The 22,347-nt window shown below is 47.6% G+C and overlaps 1 protein-coding gene across 2 annotated transcripts in view; it reads right to left on the bottom strand.

Annotated features, from left to right (window-relative positions):
• FNBP1L (formin binding protein 1 like) overlaps nt 1–22,347 on the bottom strand; it is a 155,582-nt gene that overhangs the window by 33,048 nt on the left and 100,187 nt on the right. For both annotated transcript variants that reach the window (XM_069737622.1, XM_069737621.1), the window contains exons 3-7: nt 17,952–18,005; nt 14,400–14,547; nt 10,826–10,888; nt 10,302–10,406; nt 8,473–8,601 (exon numbers count right to left, since the gene is read on the bottom strand). In XM_069737622.1, coding sequence (XP_069593723.1) covers nt 8,473–8,601; nt 10,302–10,406; nt 10,826–10,888; nt 14,400–14,547; nt 17,952–18,005 — 499 coding nt within the window. The remainder of the gene's footprint in view (nt 1–8,472; nt 8,602–10,301; nt 10,407–10,825; nt 10,889–14,399; nt 14,548–17,951; nt 18,006–22,347) is intronic.

Here is a 22,347-nt window from a genome sequence, read left to right as displayed (position 1 = left end):
TGGGTAGCTCATTTGGCCCAAAAATCTTGGCAATCTTCAGATTTCATAATGCCTTGAACACAGTCAAGGCACCCAGTTCCAGAGGCAGCAAAACAATTCCAAAATATTTTTGAACTCCCACCATATTTGACTGTAGGTACGGTGTTCTTTTCTATGTAGGCCTCCTTCTGTTTCTGATAAACAGTAGAATGATGTGCTTTACCAAAAAGCTCTATCTTGGTCTCATCTTTCCACAAGACTAGTGATGAGCGAGTGTACTCGTTGCTCGGATTTTCCAGAGCATGCTCGGGGTGACCTCCGAGTATTTATGACTGCTCGGCGTTTTAGTTTTAATCATGGCAGCTGAATGATTTACAGCTACTACCCAGGTTGAGTACATGTGGGGGTTGCCTGGTTGCTACGGAATCCCCACATGTAGTCAAGCTAGTTAATAGCTGTAAATCATGCTGCTGCCGCGATGAAATAGGGATTTTTGTGTGTACTCACCGTAAAATCCTTTTCTCCGAGCCACTCATTGGGGGACACAGGACCATGGGTCATGCTGCTGTCACTAGGAGGCTGACACTAAGCTGAGACAAAAAAGGGTTAGCTCCTCCCCTGCAGTATACACCCTCATGCTGGCATGCAGAGACCCAGTTAAGTGCAAAAGCAGTAGGATAATGAGAACAATATATCAAAAAACATTGGAACATAACATGTCAAACAACAGTCAAAGACTAAAAAAGATAACTAGCCGTAAGGCTACCAGGGTGGGTGCTGTGTCCCCCAATGAGTGGCTCGGAGAAAAGGATTTTACGGTGAGTACACACAAAAATCCCTATTTCTCCTTCGCCTCATTGGGGGACACAGGACCATGGGACGTCCCAAAGCAGTCCCTGGGAGGGAAACAATACAACCACGTAACTTCATGTACCATCTGACTACCAATGCGCAACGGCCACCTCTGCAGGATACGCCTGCCAAGGGCCGCGTCCGCAGAGGATTGGATATGCACATTGTAATGCTTTGTGAAGGTATGCAGGCTGGACCACGTTGCGGCCTTGCAAACCTGCTCCGCTGATGCCTGGTGCCAGATGGCCCAGGAAGCACCCATCGACCGAGTGGAGTGAGCTCTAATCCCCGCCGGGATAGGACTGCCCCTGACCCGATAGGATTCCTGGATAGCAGATCGGATCCATCTAGCTATCGTGGATTTAGACGCCGCCAAACCCTTTCTGTGACCCTCCGGGAGCACGAAAAGGGCGTCCGATTTTCTGAAGTGTGCCGTTCTGGAAATGTACCTCCTGAGAGCCCGTACCACGTCCAGAGTATGGAGAGCCTTCTCGACCCTATGTTTAGGCTGCGGACAAAAGGAGGGAAGGATGATGTCCTCGTTAAGGTGGAAAGATGAGACCACCTTTGGAAGAAACGCGGGAGAAGGACGTAGGACTACCTTGTCCTGATGAAAGGCAAGGAAAGGTGCCCGACAGGATAGAGCGGCGAGCTCTGAAACCCTTCTGATGGACGTCACCGCTACCAGGAAGGCAACCTTCCAAGAGAGAACAGAGAGCGGAACGTCTTGAAGGGGTTCGAACGGCGGTTCCTGGAGAGCCCCCAGGACCAAATTGAGATCCCAGGTCTCCAAAGGCATCCTGTAAGGAGGAACAACATGGGAGACTCCCTGAATGAAAGTCTTGACCTGAAGGTTGGTGGCGATCCTACGCTGGAACAGCACGGATAAGGCTGAGATCTGACCTTTAAGAGAGCTCAGGGCCAAACCGGAATCCAGACCGGACTGAAGGAAATTCAGGATACAAGGGATGGAGAAGCTGAGCGGAGGGAGCCCTCGGAGCCTGCACCAAGAAAAGAAGGTCTTCCAGACGCGGTGGTAGATAGAGGCAGAGGACGCCTTGCGAGCACTTAGCATGGTAGGAATGACCTGCTGAGAGAAACCAGCACGAGCTAGAATCCAGGTTTCAACAGCCACGCCGTCAAACGTAGGGCCCCTGAGCTCTGATGGTAGATCGGTCCTTGGCGAAGTAGGTCTGGGCGGTCTGGCAACCGCAAGGGGACGTCGGCTACGAGCTGAACGAGCTCCGCGTACCAAGCGCGACGAGGCCAGTCTGGGGCGACCAGAATGACCAGGCCTCCCTCCGTCCTGATCTTTCGGATGACCTTCGGCAGTAAGGGAAGAGGAGGAAACACGTATGGGAGTTGAAAATGATGCCACGGAGAAATTAGCGCGTCCACTCCTATGGCCTGGGGATCCCGAGATCGAGCGATGAAGTTGTGGACCTTGGCGTTCCATCTGGATGCCATCAGATCCACGTCCGGGGTCCCCCAGCGAAGACAGATCTGGTGAAAAACTTCTGGGTGAAGTTCCCATTCCCCCGAGGCAAGGCCCTGGCGGCTCAGGAAGTCCGCTGCCCAGTTCTCGACTCCCGGAATGTGCACCGCCGAGATGATGGAGTGGTTGGTCTCGGCCCAACGAAGGATGAGAGAGACTTCCCTCATCGCCGCCCTGCTGCGGGTACCCCCCTGGTGGTTGATGTAAGCCACCGCCGTGACGTTGTCCGATTGGACTCTTATTGGGTGACCCGCAAGCAGAGCGTGGAAGTGAATCAGAGCAAGTCTGATAGCACGAATCTCCAGAATGTTGATGGGGAGGCTGGATTCCCGAGCAGTCCAACGACCCTGGGCCGAGTGGTGAAGAAACACCGCCCCCCAGCCAAGAAGACTGGCGTTGGTGGTTACCACTAACCAGCGGAACGGGAGGAAGGACTTCCCCTGGAGAAGAGATGGTCCCAGGGTCCACCAAATGAGAGAATGTCTGACCCGAGGAGACAGGGGACAAGGGAGGTCGAGAGAAAAGAGACTCCTGTCCCAGTTGTCCAGCAGAGCCTGTTGTAAGGGGCGGAGATGGAGTTGAGCGAAGGGAACAGCTTCGATTGCCGCAACCATCTTTCCCAGGATCTTCATGGCGAACCGAATGGTTCGCGGGCGAGGATGGCAGAGTGTACGGACTCCCTGCTGGAGCGCTTGGACCTTGGACCGAGGAAGCAAAACCAGCCCCCTTGAAGTGTCCAGGATCATTCCCAGAAAGGAGATCCGACGGGAAGGAACGGGAGATGACTTGTCTAAGTTGATCAGCCAGCCCAGGCGAGAAAGCGAATCCAGGGTAATGTGGACGCTTGACTCGCAGGCCTGAAACGACGGGCCCTTTATGAGGAGATCGTCTAAGTAAGGTAATACGACGACTCCTCGAGAGTGAAGAATGGCCATGACAGCCGCCATGACCTTGGTGAACACCCTGGGCGCCGTGGCGAGACCGAAGGGCAAGGCTGTGAACTGAAAATGGTCCTCTCGAATGGCAAAGCGAAGGAACCTCTGATGAGGCGGGAAGATCGGGATGTGAAGATAGGCATCCTTGATGTCTATCGAGGCCAAAAATTCCCCTCTTTCCATGGAGGAGATGACCGATCTGAGCGATTCCATCCTGAAGTGCCGGACTCTCACGCACCTGTTCAGAAGCTTCAGATCCAAAATGGGACGAACGGTCCCGTCCTTCTTTGGCACGACGAAGAGGTTTGAGTAGAAGCCTCTGAACCTCTCGTGTTCCGGGACCGGCACGATGACCCCGCTCTGGCGGAGGGAGTGGATGGCGCAAAGAAGGGCGCGAGACTGAGCTCCCGAACTGGGAAGACGAGAGGGGAAGAACCGAGTGGGAGGGGGAGAGGAGAACTCTATCTTGTAGCCAGACGATACCAGATCTCTGACCCATTCGTCGTGAACGACGGAGAGCCAGGCTTCTTGAAAAAGGAGTAGACGACCGCCTACTCTTCTGGGATCGACTGGCGCTGTTCCCGAGTCATTGAGAAGGGAATCTGGGAGGTCTGGAACCTCTGGTTCGGGGCTGCCTCGGTTTCCCGCGCCAGGAGGGATTAGGTCTGAAGGATGGACGAACGTCTCTGTCTGCGCGGGCGGAGCGGTCCGATCTGGGAAGGCCAGAGGGATTGGACCAGGCAGAGTTGGTACGAAAAGGCCGAAAACGAAAGTAAGGCTGGCGCTGGAAAGCCGCCTTGGGCCTCTGTTGGGGAAGAAACTTGCTCTTTCCCCCTGTGGCGTCGGAAATAAGCTGGTCAAGCTTTTCGCCGAAAAGACGCCCGCTTTGAAAAGGGAGAGAAATCAGGGATTTTTTAGAGGAAGAGTCTGCGCGCCAATCTCTGAGCCAAAGGGCCCTTCTAATAGCGATGGCGTTGGAAGCCGCCGAAGCAGCGCAATTTGCCGCGTCGAGAGATGCGAACATAACATAATCGCTGGCCATGGCTAGCTGCTTAGCCAGGTCCGCCATCTCCGAGGGGAGGTCCTGCTCATTAATGGATTTCGCTAGGGCATCCGCCCAGGAAACCATAGCCTTGGACACCCAGGCCGCGGCGAAGGAGGGAGACAGGGACGAGCCAGAGGCTTCGTACACCGAGCGAGCTAGAGAGTCTATCTGGCGTTCGGTGGGACTCTTAATTGAAGCGCCCTCCGGGACTGAGAGAAGAGTCTTAGAAGCCAGGCGCGAGACCGGCGGATCTACCGTGGGGGGATCCGTCCAGTCTTTCACGAGATCAGCTGAGAAGGGATACTTGGAAACCAAGACCTTCTTACCCGTGAAGCGCTTGTCTGGGTGTTCCCTGTGACGCCTGACTATGTCCAGGAAGGCTGGATGAGAGGCAAAAGCTTTGTGAGAACGCTTGGTTCTGGAAAAGGAGACCGCATGTTCCGGAGCGGAATTAGAATCGTCATCCACCTTTAGTGCGTGATTGACTGCTACGATGAGGGAGTCAACCGTGGCTCTGAACTCCGGAGCCTCCGGATCCAAAGAAATTTCAGACTCATGTTCAGAGTCCTGAACGCTTCGAGCCCCCAAAGAGGGTGAGCGAGAGGCTCCGGAGAGGTAGTACGGGTCCGTTTTCTGGACGACCGTGCCTCTTTAAGAGGCGAGCGGCCCCTGCTGGCCGACGATTCCCCTGCTATGGAGGGATCCCTTAGCACCTGTAGCGGATTGCCCCGTTCCCCGGGAGGATTTTGAATGGACTTGATGGCGTTAGCTAAAAAATCCACGGACTGAGAAAGCGAGGCGACCCACGGGGGGGGGGCTAGGTACTCCAGGGTCGGCGGCGGTGGAGGGCTCCTGGGCACACGGGGCATCGCAGGCAGAGCAGAGGGGAGAGCTTTGAGGCCTGGGAAGAGGGGCCTGGCAGGTGGTACACGCAGAAAAGAAGGTTGTATGCACCTTAGAAGATTTTTTAGACCTTGACTGCGACATGATGCTAATGCAGACAAAATTACAGGGTCTATATAGAGGTGACCAGTGACTGAGAGGGCGCTGCAGAGGGGAGCTAACGATGTCTCCTTACCCCGGTCCTGTGTCCCGCTATCCAGGAGAGACGAACTGCTGGGGTGTTCACTGAGAGGAGGAAGCCGGCTGCACGTGGGCCACTGACGCACCAGAGATACGACAGGCAGGAGCTGCGGCGCTGAGGAGAGGGACCAAGATGGCCGCCGAGATCAGGAAGAGAAATCTCGGCGGCTGTGAGAAGCGCCAGGAGCGGGGGGCGGCGCCACAGACACTGGCTGGAGTGGGCGGAGCTTAGCGGCGGCGACCAGCGGCTAGGCCGAAGCCGGGGACTAAATTTGCGGCCTCGGCCCGGCGCGCGGTCGCGAGCGCCGGAAAGGGACAGGGACCGCCCAAAAAGCCTGCAGATGGAGCCCAGGGATGAGGAGCCCTCCTGACCGCCGGCGACACCCCCCCCCCCAGTCCCTTACCCTGAAATGGAGGTGAGAGGGAACCATGGTGCCATATATAGGAACGGTGCAGGGGTTGGGAAGCCTTCTATCCACCTACCCCACATGGGGGGTGGAGAGGAACCGTCCACCACCTGAGTCACAAGTCACATTGGTGATGCAGTGTGGTCTGCACGGACGCCACTGGGATAAAGCCACTGTACAGCCGAGGGTAGAACCTGGTGGACAGGGCAGATGTCCGGCAATAAAAAGGCCTGGCTGCAGAGGAGGATACTGGAGGTAGGAACACCAGTGCTCGTCTGTATAAGGGGAGATCGGGGCCCATTAGGGGAGAAACCGTCGCCCAAAAAAAGGACAGCTCAGGCAGTGGCTCCCACGTCGCAGGAGAGGATACGGTGAGGTGAAACTCCCGTGCTCGCCTGTTGTTGGTTCGGGGGAGATCGGACCTTAGAAGAATCCGTCGCCCCCTTCGTCCGGAATAGATGAAAAAAAGAGAGAAAAAATCAGTGTGCCTCCTACGGACACTAAGCTTAAACTGGGTCTCTGCATGCCAGCATGAGGGTGTATACTGCAGGGGAGGAGCTAACCCTTTTTTGTCTCAGCTTAGTGTCAGCCTCCTAGTGACAGCAGCATAACCCATGGTCCTGTGTCCCCCAATGAGGCGAAGGAGAAAACTAAATCTCAGAGCAGTCAAATACTCGGGAGTTCACCCGAGCATGCTCGGGAAAATCAGAGCAACGAGTACACTCACTCATCACTACACAAGACTATTTCCCAGTAGGATTTTGGCTTACTATGTAGCTTTTTATGTATCCATGTTAGCAGTGGGGTCCTCCTGAGTCTCCTGTCATAGCGTTTCATTTCATTCAAATGTCGACAGATAGGGCGCATCAGTGTCAGTGCGAACTGAGCCTACAGGAATTTCATTGGGCATTCTTATACAACATCCGGACTATCCTGCAATGCAACCTTTCTTCAATTTTTCTCTGCCGCCCAGGGAGAAAAGGAACATCAAGATCTCTGGAGATAGACTTGTCATCTTGAGATTGTTGGTGTTTTTTAACACTTTTGGTTCTTAAGTACTCAAACAGTCCTCTTTTCCTGTTCTCCATGCTTAGTGCGGCACACAGACAAATAATTAAAAAATTGATTCAACGTCTCCCCTATTTATCTGGTTTCAGGTGTGATTTTCATATTGCCCACACCTGTTACTTGCCACAGGCGCATTTGAATGAGCATCACATGCTTGAATCAAAGTTGTTTAAACACAATTTTCAAAAGGTGCCAACAATTTTGTCAGGACCATTTTTGGGGTTGTGTGAAATGATGTACAATTTGCCATTTTTTCTGTGTTTTTTTTTGTGTTGTTCCAATATTTTAAGTTCCAGAGCTAGATTAAGGAGGAGCGTGGGGCACCTTTAAACAACTGATCGATGGGGATGAGGAAGTCGTACCTGTGCCAATCTTACAGATATCCTATTTAAATTCCCAGATAACCCAGTTATGGTAGTTGTGCCCTCATGCTTTCTTTTTTTTATCACTACCTTTGCTGGAGGACTATAACCCCTGCTGTACATTTCCTTCTTGGTACAATGAATGCAGTATACTTATCAGACTTCCTTGAAAACCCAAGAAAAATGCCAGTTACTATGTATGGACATGTCTGGGACAAACTATGACTTCACGGGGCTCTATAAATATCTTGCCCGTACAAGTGAGCAGCAATATATTAAAATTGTTTACAAGTTTAATCACAGAAGATAAGTGTCACACATGCGGGAACAGCAGTGGCCAGAAATGGGCATCATATAACAACATTTCAGCAAGTCTCGGCAGCTCTTTTTCACCTGATTACCCAAGGTGGATTGTTTTTATCCCAGAAACCTCAAATAGCGTCAGCTTACTGCACATCCTTGTCACGGGAAGAAGTCTTAATGGAAGCAACACCACAGTCCCTGTTGGAGCTTCTAATAGTCCATACACTACACGATGGTGCACAATGTAATTCTTTATTTCCCCTGTGGGGGCGCTGCAGTGAAAACTAACAACTGCAGCCCGATTCTACAAAATCAGAAAGGGGGTACCCTGTAATTAGATCATTTTCAGGGCCCTCTTCTAACAAAAAAAAGAAGGGTTTACAGAAAAAAACAAGTAAAAAAAATAAAGGTTAAAAAGTGTTTTCGCATGAGTCACTAAAAGAAACTGATCACAGGGCGCCCTACTGTTGGGAAACCAAGGGATCAGCAATAATTGACAGGCGCAATTACTATCGACTAGTTCTTCCAACAGTCCAATGCTTTGTTTTAGCACATCAAGTGTGACAAAGTAGTGGGCGCAGTTATTAGGTATCCACAGTAAAAAAAAAAAACAGGAAACCTATAAAGGAAAGTCATTGTTCAAAAACATCTTCTAATAACCGGCAACACAGAGGAAGTATGGAGCCTCCCTCAAATCTGTGGCAGGAGAAGAAGCGGCATTCCATTTTTTAAATTGAAAAAAAAAAAAAAAGTATTACAATTGTGTCCTGTTTATCTTAGATTATTGCATTTCTGCTGTGATATTTACACTCCTAATTTGAGACACCCAAAGCTTTTACCAATCTTAAAAAATGCACACGGCCCAGTAAATACTAAACAAACAAGGGTGTAAATAGAAGAATATTTGTGATAGATGATCCCAGGACAAACAGGCGTCGCTCACCTTGTAAACCTGTGGGATAACGATGTAGTAATGTTTGTGTTGTTCCTGGTTGTAATTCTGTAGTTGTGCGGCGTATTCGTTTTTGCTTTCGTCTGCCATGTGAGTGCGCAGGTTCAGCTGCTGCTTTGCCTGTTAAAAAAAAAAAAAAAAAAAAAATGGACAAAAACATAAAACGCAAGCTGGAAATCAAGGCGGATTGGATCCATCACCTTGAATGAGCCGCCCGCCTCCCCCGCCATTAACTGAGTATAATACAGAGGTCTCCTTCACTAGGTATAGAAGCTTTCTGAGCATGCTGCTCCTGAAAATCTCACTGTGAAGGGAGTGGGAGCAGGTGAGCTGTAACATCACATCCTGTCTATGACGATAATGAAGCTGCTGAAAAGTCTTCTGTAAAGAACAAAGTCTTTTCAGAGAAGCAACAATCGACTATATGGAAGTTGATCCACGCTCATTTTAACAAGCTGTGAATACTGATGGGAGTGGAACGACTGCTGATACGACCATTCTGTCTTCATACAGTATGCAAATCTCAGCTTCATAGAGGAAGAGGACTTGCACTATAGCGCCACCTATGGGACGCAGAATCCTAACAGTCAATATCGACCCTTTAAAAAGTTTTGCCACATGACTCTGGATAAGACGACAAAGCACGTACTCCAATTGCAGACACGCGTTTCAGATGTTTGCCCCTCTTCAGTGTAAAGCAGTGAAATGTTATCGGCAGCACATCACCTGTATAGATGTGATGCTGTCTCTAAAGATTCAATCACCCAACAAGCAAGTGTTCTGCTCAACCATTGATTGCTCACGTTTACATGAGTAAATAATAGAGCTCGAGCACCATTTCAAACCCAAGTTCACCAATAGTCGGCTTGTTTATATAGAATGTCTGCTGGCCACAGAGTTCCCCCTGCAGGTACAAGGACAACTGAATCAGCAAGTTACAAGAAACCTGCACGCTGCAATGTACATTGCAGGTTCCCGGACCCCTATGGCTATAAAAAATTATGTTTATTCGCACTGAACCGGAATACTATAAAAAAAAAAAAAAAAAAAAAAAAAAAAACTGCAGCAATATCCTAACCTCTGACACTTTTATATTGGGATCAGTCAATTTAAGACCGCAGAAAGTCCAAAATTAATTTGAGGAGAAAACTACATCCATTCTTGTCCTACAGACAAGTTCCCTGGATATAAGTTGGCAGCCAAAAAAAAAGTACCTACATTTTGAGGACAAAGATGTAAATGCCCATTAATGCAGGAACTGGCTGTATTCTGGGTAAGGTGCAGACCCTGGGGGTGGGTGGGGGGGTACGGAGGTTAGGCAGACCCAGAGGAGACTGAGGATAGGCAGGGAGGTTAGGCAGACCCGGAGGGGGGGAGGCGGACGGAGGATAGGCAGACCCTGGGAGGGACGGAGGTTAGGCAGACCCCAGGGGGGACGGAGGATAGGCTGACCCCGGGAGGGACGGAGGATAGGCAGACCCCGGGGGGACGGAGGATAGGCAGACCCCGGGGTGGGATGGAGGATAGGCAGACCCCGGGGGGAACGGAGCATAGGTAGACCCCGGGGGGACGGAGGATAGGCAGACCCCGGGGGGGATGGAAGATAGGCAGACCCCGGGGGGGAACGGAGCATAGGTAGACCCCGGGGGGACGGAGGATAGGCAGACCCCGGGGGGGATGGAAGATAGGCAGACCCCGGGGGGGAACGGAGCATAGGTAGACCCCGGGGGGATGGAGGATAGGCAGACCCCGGGGGGGACAGATTATAGGCAGACCCCGGGGGGACTGAGGATAAGCAGACCCCAATAGGAAACCTTTACCTTCTCTACGTCAGATTTTGTGGCATTGGTGTCATTATCCAGTCTCTCGTATGTCTGCTGTGCCTTTTCTGCTTCTTTGCATTCCCTCTCAAACTTCTTTTTACTCTGCAGATATCGTAATAGAAAAAGAAAACAAAAAGAGAAAACAAAAAGGAATATAGTAAAATAGAATACTTTGCAATTCATGTAACGCAAGTGTGGCCGGCAGGATATTGGTCAGCACATAACTTTGTGAGATGTGAACACCAGACTGTTGCATAATTCACAACTTATTCAGACTGTGGCAAAGTCTGCATGTTCTCTACAGATTCTAGTGTGTGACCATTCCGTATGATTATGGGCGTTCTGTAGAAATGCACACCATGTAAGGACACATTACAGAACACCCATGTATTCTACTGTAATCTGCGAGGTGTCCGCACCTCTGACTGTGCACTTATAGGGACATTGCTATATCACATCTCATGTAACCCCCGGGAAGTGAAGACTACATATGTACCGTATTGCAGGAAAGCACAACTTACACCGTCCATTTGTTTCAAACACATATCGAGGTACTGCTGTGCTCGCCGGCCTTCTTGCAGATGCTGCCAAGAAAATAAAATATTTTGATTCTTGGTATCATTTTTCAGGATATTAAAATAATAAGAGGTCATAAGGTAACGTCTAAAAACATGTACCGCCATGGACTCCTTTATTATCAGTGTGTCATACAATATTTTTGCCTACTGATAGATCTGTAGCTTGCAGAGAAATTGGCTATACTAAAAGAGATGTGTCACCAGGTCAAGAGTGACCAGTAATTGCTCTAATTTTACTCTAGCTGCTACCCTGAAATGTTTTTCTTTCCCCCAAACGATCCGCCATACGGTTCCAGAGGTACATTTTTATTTTTTAAATTTAGAGTTAATTTTCGTTGTCTTAACCTAGTGGGCAGTGCCAACAGAATTCCATGGGGGCATGTGTTTAGGCTCCTCTGCATAATTACCCCGTGTGCACCACGCCTAAAAAAAACATAAAAATAGGCACTAAATAAAAAGGTTCATATCTATGGGACCATGTATTGTATGGCAGATTTAAAAAAAAAGAAAAACAGAATAGTCAAGTGAGCTGTGGGAATGAAATAAAAGCAAAAACTGGCGAGCCTTCGCTTGGTGACATGACCTCTTTAAATGTTTATCTGACTCCCTTTACTTCCACTTCTAGAGGGCGATGACGTCACATCTACAGATGCCTTCCAGCTTAATGGTAACCTGTCACCAGGTTTGGGCGATATGAGATACAGCCGCCACCTTTCAGGCCTGATCTACAGCATTCTAGGATTTATGTCTGCCACCCAACACGACCTGAAAGAGCTTTTATTATACTCACCTGCGGGGCGGTCCTGTCCGAGGGGTGTTGCTCATCTTGGTACGAAACCTTCCTTCTTAAGATGCTGCCCTCCATCTTGCGGATGACATGTCCCTACGTCATCCACACAGTCTCCCCAGTATTGCGCTCCTGAGTACTTCTCTGGCCCGACTAGGGCAGGATAAAGCTCTAAAGTGCACATACGCCAGGGCTCTTTGACCTTTCCCGGCTCATGCGCACTGCAGTACTTTACTTTACCCTCAACGTGACAGATAAGTAATTCTGCACATGAGCGAGATGCTGGGGAGACTGTGTGGAAGATGTAGGGACATGTCATCCACATGAAGCAAGCAGGAGGACGGCATCGCAAGAAGGGAGGCGCCAGACCAAGAAGAGCGACACCACTCGGACCGGACTGCCTCGCAGGTGAGTATAATAAAAGCTCTTTTTCTACTCTTTCAGGTCGGGTTGGGGACAGATATACAGCATTATAGAAAGCTGTATACCAGGCCTAAAAGGATGTAGACATTTCTCATATCGGCCAAACCTAAGGACAGGTTCCCTTTAAGTGAACGCAGAGCAGCATGCACCTACCTTTCCTATTCAGCAGAATAGGTGGGACTCATTACAAAGGACAGGTGGGCGATACCTACCGCTCACACACTCGAGATGCCGGATATCTGCAAACGTCATGTCCCTATCCCCCCTACTGACATTACGCTGTGGAAGTGACTGAGCTGGATTACCCCCTTTTGTATTGAGTCTTGTTGGCAATGCCACACGAAAAAAAAAAAAAATTTGAAGTAGCCATTTTCCAGAAAGAAAGAAAAAACTATCACGCTAATAATGTCACTTATTGGCGGTTAATCTATAGGAAAGTCGCAAAACATTTTTTAGTCCTGTATGTGGCTAAAACACAGGTTCTCTCTACGGAATTTTATTTTATTAATTAGATAATAAATCACAGGTGAACACAGTGGCAATGAGAAGTGCAGTAGACTACATAGCCAAGCGCAAATTAAAAAGGCGGCTGGCGAATAATAATAGGACCATTAAAGAAGTTCTATAAATCTACATTTATATAAGCCACAGGTATGTTTACAGCGTAAGCAAAAAATAGTGCAGAGTCTCAACCTCAGATTTTATTCACATTGTCCAGTTTCATTTAAAATACCATACATCCCAATGACCCTCCACCCAGTCTACACCCAGCAGTTTAACACCGAGCCATAGATTCAGAGTATAAAATCTACTATATAATTGTCTACGGCTCACTTCCGTCTGTCTGTCACGGATATTCATTGGTCGCGGCCAGCCAGTGGGCGTAGACAAAAGGGCAGGTGAGGCCAGGAAGTATGCGGAGCGAGTCCCCGCCCACTCCGTACAGGCCCGGCCACAAGCGCTGCAAAGGGGGCGGAGTCGCCATGAGGGCGGAGCTAGCCGGGACCATGGGCGCGGTTGGGCCTACTGCGGCCAAAAGCTGAGGACTAAATTAGCGGCTGCGGTCAGTGATGACGGCCGCGGTCATTGGCGACAGCAGGAAACAGAAGGAAGGAGAGTATATACTCCGTGGGCTGGGCAATATACTCCGTGGGCTGGGCAATATACTCCGTGGGCTGGGCAATATACTCCGTGGGCTGGGCAATATACTCCGTGGGCTGGGCAATATACTCCGTGGGCTGGGCAATATACTCCGTGGGCTGGGCAATATACTCCGTGGGCTGGGCAATATACTCCGTGGGCTGGGCAATATACTCCGTGGGCTGGGCAATATACTCCGTGGGCTGGGCAATATACTCCGTGGGCTGGGCAATATACTCCGTGGGCTGGGCAATATACTCCGTGGGCTGGGCAATATACTCCGTGGGCTGGGCAATATACTCCGTGGGCTGGGCAATATACTCCGTGGGCTGGGCAATATACTCCGTGGGCTGGGCAATATACTCCGTGGGCTGGGCAATATACTCCGTGGGCTGGGCAATATACTCCGTGGGCTGGGCAATATACTCCGTGGGCTGGGCAATATACTCCGTGGGCTGGGCAATATACTCCGTGGGCTGGGCAATATACCCCGTGGGCTGGGCAATATACCCCGTGGGCTGGGCAATATACCCCGTGGGCTGGGCAATATACCCCGTGGGCTGGGCAATATACCCCGTGGGCTGGGCAATATACCCCGTGGGCTGGGCAATATACCCCGTGGGCTGGGCAATATACTCCGTGGGCTGGGCAATATACTCCGTGGGCTGGGCAATATACTCCGTGGGCTGGGCAATATACCCCGTGGGCTGGGCAATATACCCCGTGGGCTGGGCAATATACCCCGTGGGCTGGGCAATATACCCCGTGGGCTGGGCAATATACCCCGTGGGCTGGGCAATATACCCCGTGGGCTGGGCAATATACCCCGTGGGCTGGGCAATATACCCCGTGGGCTGGGCAATATACCCCGTGGGCTGGGCAATATACTCCGTGGGCTGGGCAATATACTCCGTGGGCTGGGCAATATACTCCGTGGGCTGGGCAATATACTCCGTGGGCTGGGCAATATACTCCGTGGGCTGGGCAATATACTCCGTGGGCTGGGCAATATACTCCGTGGGCTGGGCAATATACTCCGTGGGCTGGGCAATATACTCCGTGGGCTGGGCAATATACTCCGTGGCCATGCATATTCTAGAATACTTGATGCCTTAGAATTGGGCCACCATCTAGTTAATATATAAAGTGCTAAAATAAAATAAATACCGATTTTCGCTCCGCTTTCAGCTCATAGGTGTACTTCATTATTTCACCATAAACTCTGTGTCCAATATCCTCGGCCACTACTTCCCGCTGACCGGCGTAGTCATTCAGCTCGTTCAGTATATTATAAAATGCTACAGATGATGAAAATCTGTAACGGAGGGAAGAAAAATCTATGTATCAGAAGTCCTATTGTTATGCTGCCTATCACAGTGTGACTCTACTGTGCACGTGGAGGCGTCTTCAGCACAACACCACCACGTATCAATTGCAACCCACCACTGACGAGGATTGTTATACATCTAGAAAATAATAGAAACCAGTCATCATAATAAACATCAGGTCCGTGGAAAAGGGAATATACACATCTCCATTTTTGGACAAACACAAATTATATTATTGTCCGTAATTGACGGACTGATAATAGCAGCTCCAATCAGATGAATAGTATAGAGTTTACACTACACCAAAACCTCAGCTCTGTAGATTATCATTACAATAGGAGGTAAAAAATGAACTCAAACACTGACAAGATGGAGGTAAGAGCAGAGATAGAAAATACCAGAGGTAACAGCAGTGTACTCCCAAAATTATGCCATATTCAGCAGTACAACCAGCTATTTGAAGAAGTTGCAAAGTCTCTGCAGCAGCAGCAAAAAAAAAAAAAAAAAAAAAAATAGGAAAACATTTAATAAGACCCATTTAGAAAATTGCTTAGAGATTCATGCTTTCCAAAACACAGGCAGCATGAATCAGACTCTAGGTACATTACTGCAGCTGTGTATTTTTTATTCTGAAAAGCTTCAGCTTAATGCAGAAAACACACAATTAAAGGTACCGTCACACATAACGATATCGTTAACGATAGCGTTGCTTTTTGTGACATTGCAACGATATCGTTAAGGAAATCGTTCTGTGTGACGGCGACCAACGATCAGGCCCCTGCTGGGAGATCGTTGGTCGCTGAGGAAAGTCCAGAACTTTATTTCGGCGCTGGACTTCCCGTTGACATCGCTGGATCGGCGTGTGTGACGCCGATCCAGCGATGTCTTCACTGGTAACCAGGGTAAACATCGGGTTACTAAGCGTGGCGTAGTAACCCGATGTTTACCCTGGCTACGAGCGTAAACGTTAAAAAAACAAACACTACATACTTACCTTCAGCTGTCTGTCCCCGGCGCTCTGCTTCTCTGCACTCCTCCTGCATCCTGTGTCAGCGCCGGCCAGCCGGAAAGCACAGCGGTGACGTCACCGCTCTGCTTTCCGGCTGACCGGCGCCGACAGTGCAGAGGAAAGCAGAGCGCCGGAGGACAGACAGCTGAAGGCAAGTATGTAGTGTGTTTTTTTAACGTTTACGCTGGTAACCATGGTAAACATCGGGTTACTAAGCGTGGCCCTGCGCTTAGTAACCCGATGTTTACCCTGGTTACCGGGGACCTCGGGATCGTTGGTCGCTGGAGAGCTGTCTGTGTGACAGCTCTCCAGCGACCGACATCGTTGTCGGTATCGCTGCAGCGTCGCTTAGTGTGACGGTACCCAGAGACCTGTCCGTCTAGGTGAGCAGGGCAGGGAGAAGCCGTCGTCCCTCCAAAGTATGTTTTATCTAAACGCTGCAGCATTTCGGAGTTGAACATACAGTACATGGCTGCAATAACGCTGCCAGGGTCTGATTCATGCTGCATGAACATCCCGATAGGTTCTCTTTATTTTTGCAATTAAAGGGGCTGTCCACTACTCAAACAACCCCTTCTCAATCTCTAGGTTTCCCCACTTTTAAAAAAAAAAGAACACCTATACTCGCCTTCGGTATACTCACCTTCGGGAGAGTCCGTGTAGACATCACAGGTGAGTATTGGCATTATTTTAAAATGGGGAAACCGGGATAAAGAAGGGTTGTCCGAGCATAGTACAACCGCTTTAAAGGGAACCTGTCACCCCCCCTCAGGCATTTGTAACTAAAAGAGCCACCTTGTGCAGCACAAATGCTGCATTCTGACAAGGTGGCTCTTTTAGTTATGATGCCTGCACAGGCTGAAATAAAGGTTTATAAAAAGTGCCCCCTCATACCCTGAAATGTTCCCAGAGGTGGGTCTTTCCCTCCTAAATCAGACGCAGCACAGCCGTCACTCCGGGCGCCGCCTCCTCTTGCTGCATTATCGTCCCGGCGCATTAAGTTTTTTTTCCCGGGTGTGCGCTGTTGCGCTGCCCTTCGTACTTACAGCGCAGGCGGCGGGGACGATAATGCAGCAAGAGGCGGCGGCGCGCACAGGCCCGGAGTGACGGCTGTGCTGCGACTGATTAGGAGGGAAAGACCCGCCTCTGGGAACATTTCACAGTATGAGGGGGGACATTTTATATACGTTTATTTCAGCGTGTGCAGGCATCATAACTAAAAGAGCCACCTTGTCAGAAAGCAGCATTTGTGCTCCACAAGGTGGCTCTATTAGTTACAAATGCCTGAGGGGGGTGACAGGTTCCCTTTAAAAGGGAGCCTGTCACCAAGTTTTTCCCATAGGAGTTACCCTTCGGCCCCCATACACAGCATCCTAATATGTTGTGTATATGCCCCCAATACGGTCTGCAACAAAAGAAAACACCATTTATTATATTGACCTGAGGGGCGGTCGGGTCCGATGGACGTCATCCACACAGTGTTCCCCGGCATCAAATCTCTGCCCTGACGAGGGCAGCGTAAAGTACTGAAGTGTGCATGTACCGGGAGAGGTCAAAGAGCCCAGGCGCATGCGCACAGAAGTATTTTACTTTGCCCTAGTAGGGAAGAGAAGTAAGCCTACTCAGGAGCACGATGCCAGGGAGACGGTGTGGATGACGTAGGATGTGTCATCCATACGAAACACAGAAGGAAGACGACATAGAAAGAAAAGGAAGAGCTGGACCAAGACCAGCGACACCCATCAGACTCGACCGCCCCACATGTGAGTATAATAAAAGGTGCATTTCTTTTTTTACAGGCCAGATTGGAGCATATACACAGCATATTAGTCTGCTGTATATGAGCGCAGAAAGATGGTGGCCATATCTCATATGGGCAGACCTAATGAAAAAAAATTCCGTTTAAGTTGCAAAAGAGACTACAGAAAAAAAAAGGACGTTCAAAGCCTTTAATCCATCATTAAAAACCCAAAATGAGGATATTTCCATACAGTCGCATGATATAATTAAGTTTGAGATAACACTGGAATAAATACGGTAAGTATACCAGCATCATAACCTAGTTGGACCCATGTTGTTTGCATACGGCAAAACTGAGTGGTAAGCCGTTCACTCCACATATGTTCACTTAGTACAATAACCAATAACACGACTAGATTTTCAACATACGCACTGGCCGTCGATTTTCCACCAACGTATACATGTGCTGTAAAGTGATAAGACATCCCCATTTCAAATGAAGACTACAAAGGGATCCATGAGCTTAAGAGATTGAGAGACCTGTCACCGACTGGGGCGCTCCTAATATCACAAGCACACAGCCATACAACCTTAACGGAGGAGCAATTTTTGCTTTTAAAGATGAAAAAAGAATGCAAATACCTGGGCTCCTCGTCTTTTGCAGATCGTTTCGGACAGAACTTTTTCACCAAATTCCTAAAATAAAACAGAAAACACTGGTGTTATGAATTATCAGACTAGGAAGAAAACAAAAGAAGAAACCCACAACATCAATCGCCTTTATTCAGCATCGCAGTTTTCTGACCCCCTTGCACAGACAACAATGGCTACTCCTGCACCTGATGCATGATCTGCTATAATAAACAGATAAATAATACAATAAATTTATATATCACCCTTTACCCAACGGAGTCATCCGTATACATTACAGATAGATTCCCCCATGACGTCTTTTTAACCAATCACATCAGAGTTGTTTACAAAACAAAAGCTGAGCTCTTATTGGTTGCTGGTGGTAAAAAAGTTTTCTTCAGATAGTATAGAGGCCTAGCTAGTTGCAATTAGACTATGTATAGGCAGGAGATGTCTATTATAGCAGATATTGACAAATATTCATGCTTTAATGTACAAAACCATTGGAGCTGCACAGTCGGAGAGGAGGACATCTGTCCCTCCCTTGATCGGAGAGGGCACAAGGTGGCTATGTCCACCAGGTGCAGTGTGGACGTTGCAACCACAATTGCCTCAAATCTCACTGCAAAACAAGAAGAGGATACACAATATAAAAGAATAGCCAGTACCTACTGAGCATGTGCGACCTGTCTGGAGTGAACTACTGGTCGTATCCATGGGCAACAATGTAAATGTTGGGGCAAAGTCCAGGCCATTCTTGTAAATTGAATGCATTTGGCAAGGTTATTTTCAGATTTTTCAGCCACTAATTTATATGGTATTGTGGGAACAACCCTTTAATAACAGCCTAATTTATATGTTCCCATCGTACTGAAGAAATAAAAAATAAATTCCATTAGTGATCGCAAACATTTGGGGTAATCAGATTTAGAACCTACTCATTTCCAATATATCAATTTGGCAAGTTTTGGTTGTTTTCCCATCTATGCAAATTCTAAACATTGCTCATTATTATTCATTAGGTGAAATACATAACAATGTGGTATCCTAGCAACTGAGCGACCGCTCTTTCAATGATGGTCCTACTGGCATTTATAGATAGCAGGAAGGAAGCCGTGTTACAGAGCATGCAAATAAGAGGTGATAACTTGTGAAGGCTGCGAGCCGTAGACCAGACCCAAACTGACTCCATAAGTAATGCCCTAGGCTCCTGATTTCTAGGGGCAGTCGGACCATTAAAAATAGCAATTTATACCAACAACCTCCATTGTCCTGATTTTCGGTCATAAGACTTTGAACACACGACAGAAGAGGACACGACATTACCCTTCACCAGAATAGAAAAGCAAAGTAAAAACAACCACTATGCACATAAGAAAAATTAATTTTACCCACAATCCTGGACCCCTCTGAAAATGAACTAGTGCACCCGAAGACCCCCATACACAGATTAAATGGAACAAGGTTTTTCTCCACTGGAGCATTTCAGAGAAAACAGAGCATGAGTTGGTCGGGGACTACAGAGAACGCAGTCCCCGGATGGCTTCTCCCCACATTGCTCCAATGGATTGATAGGATTCTTCATAGGCAGTGTGTCTGCTCCTGTCAATCATCAGTGTTGGAAGTGGGGCTCTACAAAAATCAGGGGACAGAATAGACTGGTGCAAGGAGTCTCTTGGCCAAACCAAGGGTGAACCGACCACCACAAGTAGCACGTGATGGAACTTGACCTTTTGTAGAACGGATGAAAATTAGAACACCAAGTGGGAGATAAAAAAAAACCCTGCAAATTATGAAAGTCACTTATTTTTCTTTCTTAGTTTTCGACGAATTCATTTGACCCAAATTCATCAAAATACTACAACACAAAAGTCATGAATTTTGCACAAAGCCCAAAATTGATATTTTTCGGTCTAGTTTTATGGGGGGGTTTTAGCAGTAAAAGTAGCACTTGTTGCAAAAAAAAAAAAAAAAAAAAAAAAAAAAAAGAAAAAGATAAAAATAAATAAAGGTAAAAAAAAAAAAAAAGCATCAAAATAAATCACTCGAGGGGTGGGGACTAGAGTAGAGCTGCACCAAATTGCATTTCATGAATCAGTCTAACATGTGGAAAAGCCACATTAACATAAAAACGAAAAATAAAAAAACAAAGCCACAACAGAGTGAAAAACAGCTAACTGATGAATTTGTTGCAATTCAAAGAGTCATTAATTGAGAGGCGTTCACATAGGTCCCAACCATCCCGGATTCAGTGGGATGTCCCGATTTGAGGGGTCAGTCCCGATGTCCCGGCAGGTCAGGGCTTTGTCCCGACTTCCACTCAATCCCTCCTTGCGATGTCTTCTCTCAGATTATTCATTACACGCAGCATGATTTATCCCTCTTTAGTTGGGAGCTATGCATTCACACCAAGAAACTGGTAAAAATACAATGATGAATCGGACCCCACAGATGTAACATTTATAGGAGAGGCAACCCCTACAAGGCTATGTTCTTAGTTTATACTGTCAGCTTGTTCTGACAGAACCTCAGATACACAGAATGGCTGGCTACAAGCTGTCAGCACTATAAAATAAAGTTTGAAGAGCGACGTAAAAGTCACCACAGAACCTCAATGGTAATCCACTTGGTCTCTATAAAAGTTAATATACTGCTTTATGAGTTGTAAAGACGAGATTATACATACTGATGATCTAGCTGTAATACATCACGCACTGCTTAATACTAATCACTTGGGCTCCTCTTTTTCACATACATCGGCCTTTTAATATTTCAGGAGAGGACACTGAAGAATGTCACTTTGGCGCAGGCTATTTGAAGATTGTTATTCTTGGCTTCCACATTTTCCTGAACACATTTTCCTTTATAGAAAGAGCACAATGTCTTCTGATCAAGTCCCACTCGGGAAGTGAAAGTCTTGTTTATCATGGACAGCTCAAAAAATGTACAGGAAAAACGCCATCCATGCCTGCACCCCGGAGATGCAATGTCTAATCAAGAGTAAGCGCAGGCAAGGGAGCGAGAATACAAGATTACACAGCCAAGTATGGATCGTCTGATGTCAGGATGCAAAAATGCTTTTGCATATATTACTACATTGTATGTCATCGCAAGCCAAAAGATTGATATCTTTATGGTTTAGTTTTCCTTTTCTTTGGTTCCTCTTTTGATCGATTTTCTAAGGTACGGCTGTATCTCAGGACACCTTTGCATTGTGCCTATGTTAATGAAAGGGTCTTAAATTTTAATACTGATAAGTTATCTTTAGGATAGGTTATTAATATTAGATTGGTGGCAGTCGGACTCTTGGTACTACTGCTGTCCGCAGAGTTGTGGTTTGGTGAACACCGCGGCCGCTGTATTGATGTGTACACCGCACGATGCACCATTTCGAGTCGTCCCTTATCGTCTCCATCCCTCTTCCTTCCTCTCGAGGGTAAGATCTTCTATCCAAATGGAAAGGTTGAGCAGAAACCTCTTACACAATATCACAAACTGAATATGCAAAAAAACAAAAAACACCACCAGGTAATGCTGGTCCATTTCCTAGAACAGTTCTATAGGGCAGCAGCTGCTGAGCTACTTCATGGTGACATACTCCTGCAGATCAGGAGCGAGTTCTCACCCACAGGTTCAATACGTAAAATAAACTGTCCCTAGCTTCTTTTCTCTCCAGACATTTCGATAATTACAGAGCATCTGTCACTAATATAGTCAGATCAGGAATATATTATGAATGAACATTAATTTTAACATACGTTCTATATATACAAAAAACTATCTTGGATTTTGCAGGACTGTCTCACAAAACAGTAATTTAAGGGCAATGAATAAAGGGCATTTGTGTTATGTTTGCTGGGTGGTGCTTACAATACATATTAAGAGGTGTGTACACCGGAGACAATATAGGACTATAAAAGGTTATTTGAGATTACATAGTAGTAGCAGATCAATTATTTTGACCGTACACATAATTAAAGGGACCGCAGACAATTTCTCCCTATAGCAGTCGCACACAAGAGTAAATCCAGGCCCAGCGCAAACGGTGAATATTTAATCGGAAATGTTTTCAATGTAAATAAGTGTTAAATGTAATATATTCACATTCCATGCCACCATCCTTCCTCTATTGGGAAGTCTGATAGAGAGATAGAGATATAAATATATATTGTTGGAGCCATTGGAATATTGGTTTGGAGAGCTTTGAACTACAAGTGTGGTAATACAGTCATGGCCAAAAGTTTCACACCCCTGCAATTCTGTCAGATAATACTCATATTCTTCCGGAAAATGATTGCAAACACAAATTATTTGGTATTATCTTCATTTAATTTGTCTTACATGAAAAAACACAAAAAGAATTGTCCTAAAGCCAAATTGGATATAATTCCACACCAAACATAAA

Source organism: Ranitomeya imitator, chromosome 8 (genome assembly GCF_032444005.1).
Source record: "Ranitomeya imitator isolate aRanImi1 chromosome 8, aRanImi1.pri, whole genome shotgun sequence".
NCBI lineage: Eukaryota > Metazoa > Chordata > Amphibia > Anura > Dendrobatidae > Ranitomeya > Ranitomeya imitator.
This window is presented reverse-complemented; position numbering and strand designations above follow the sequence as displayed.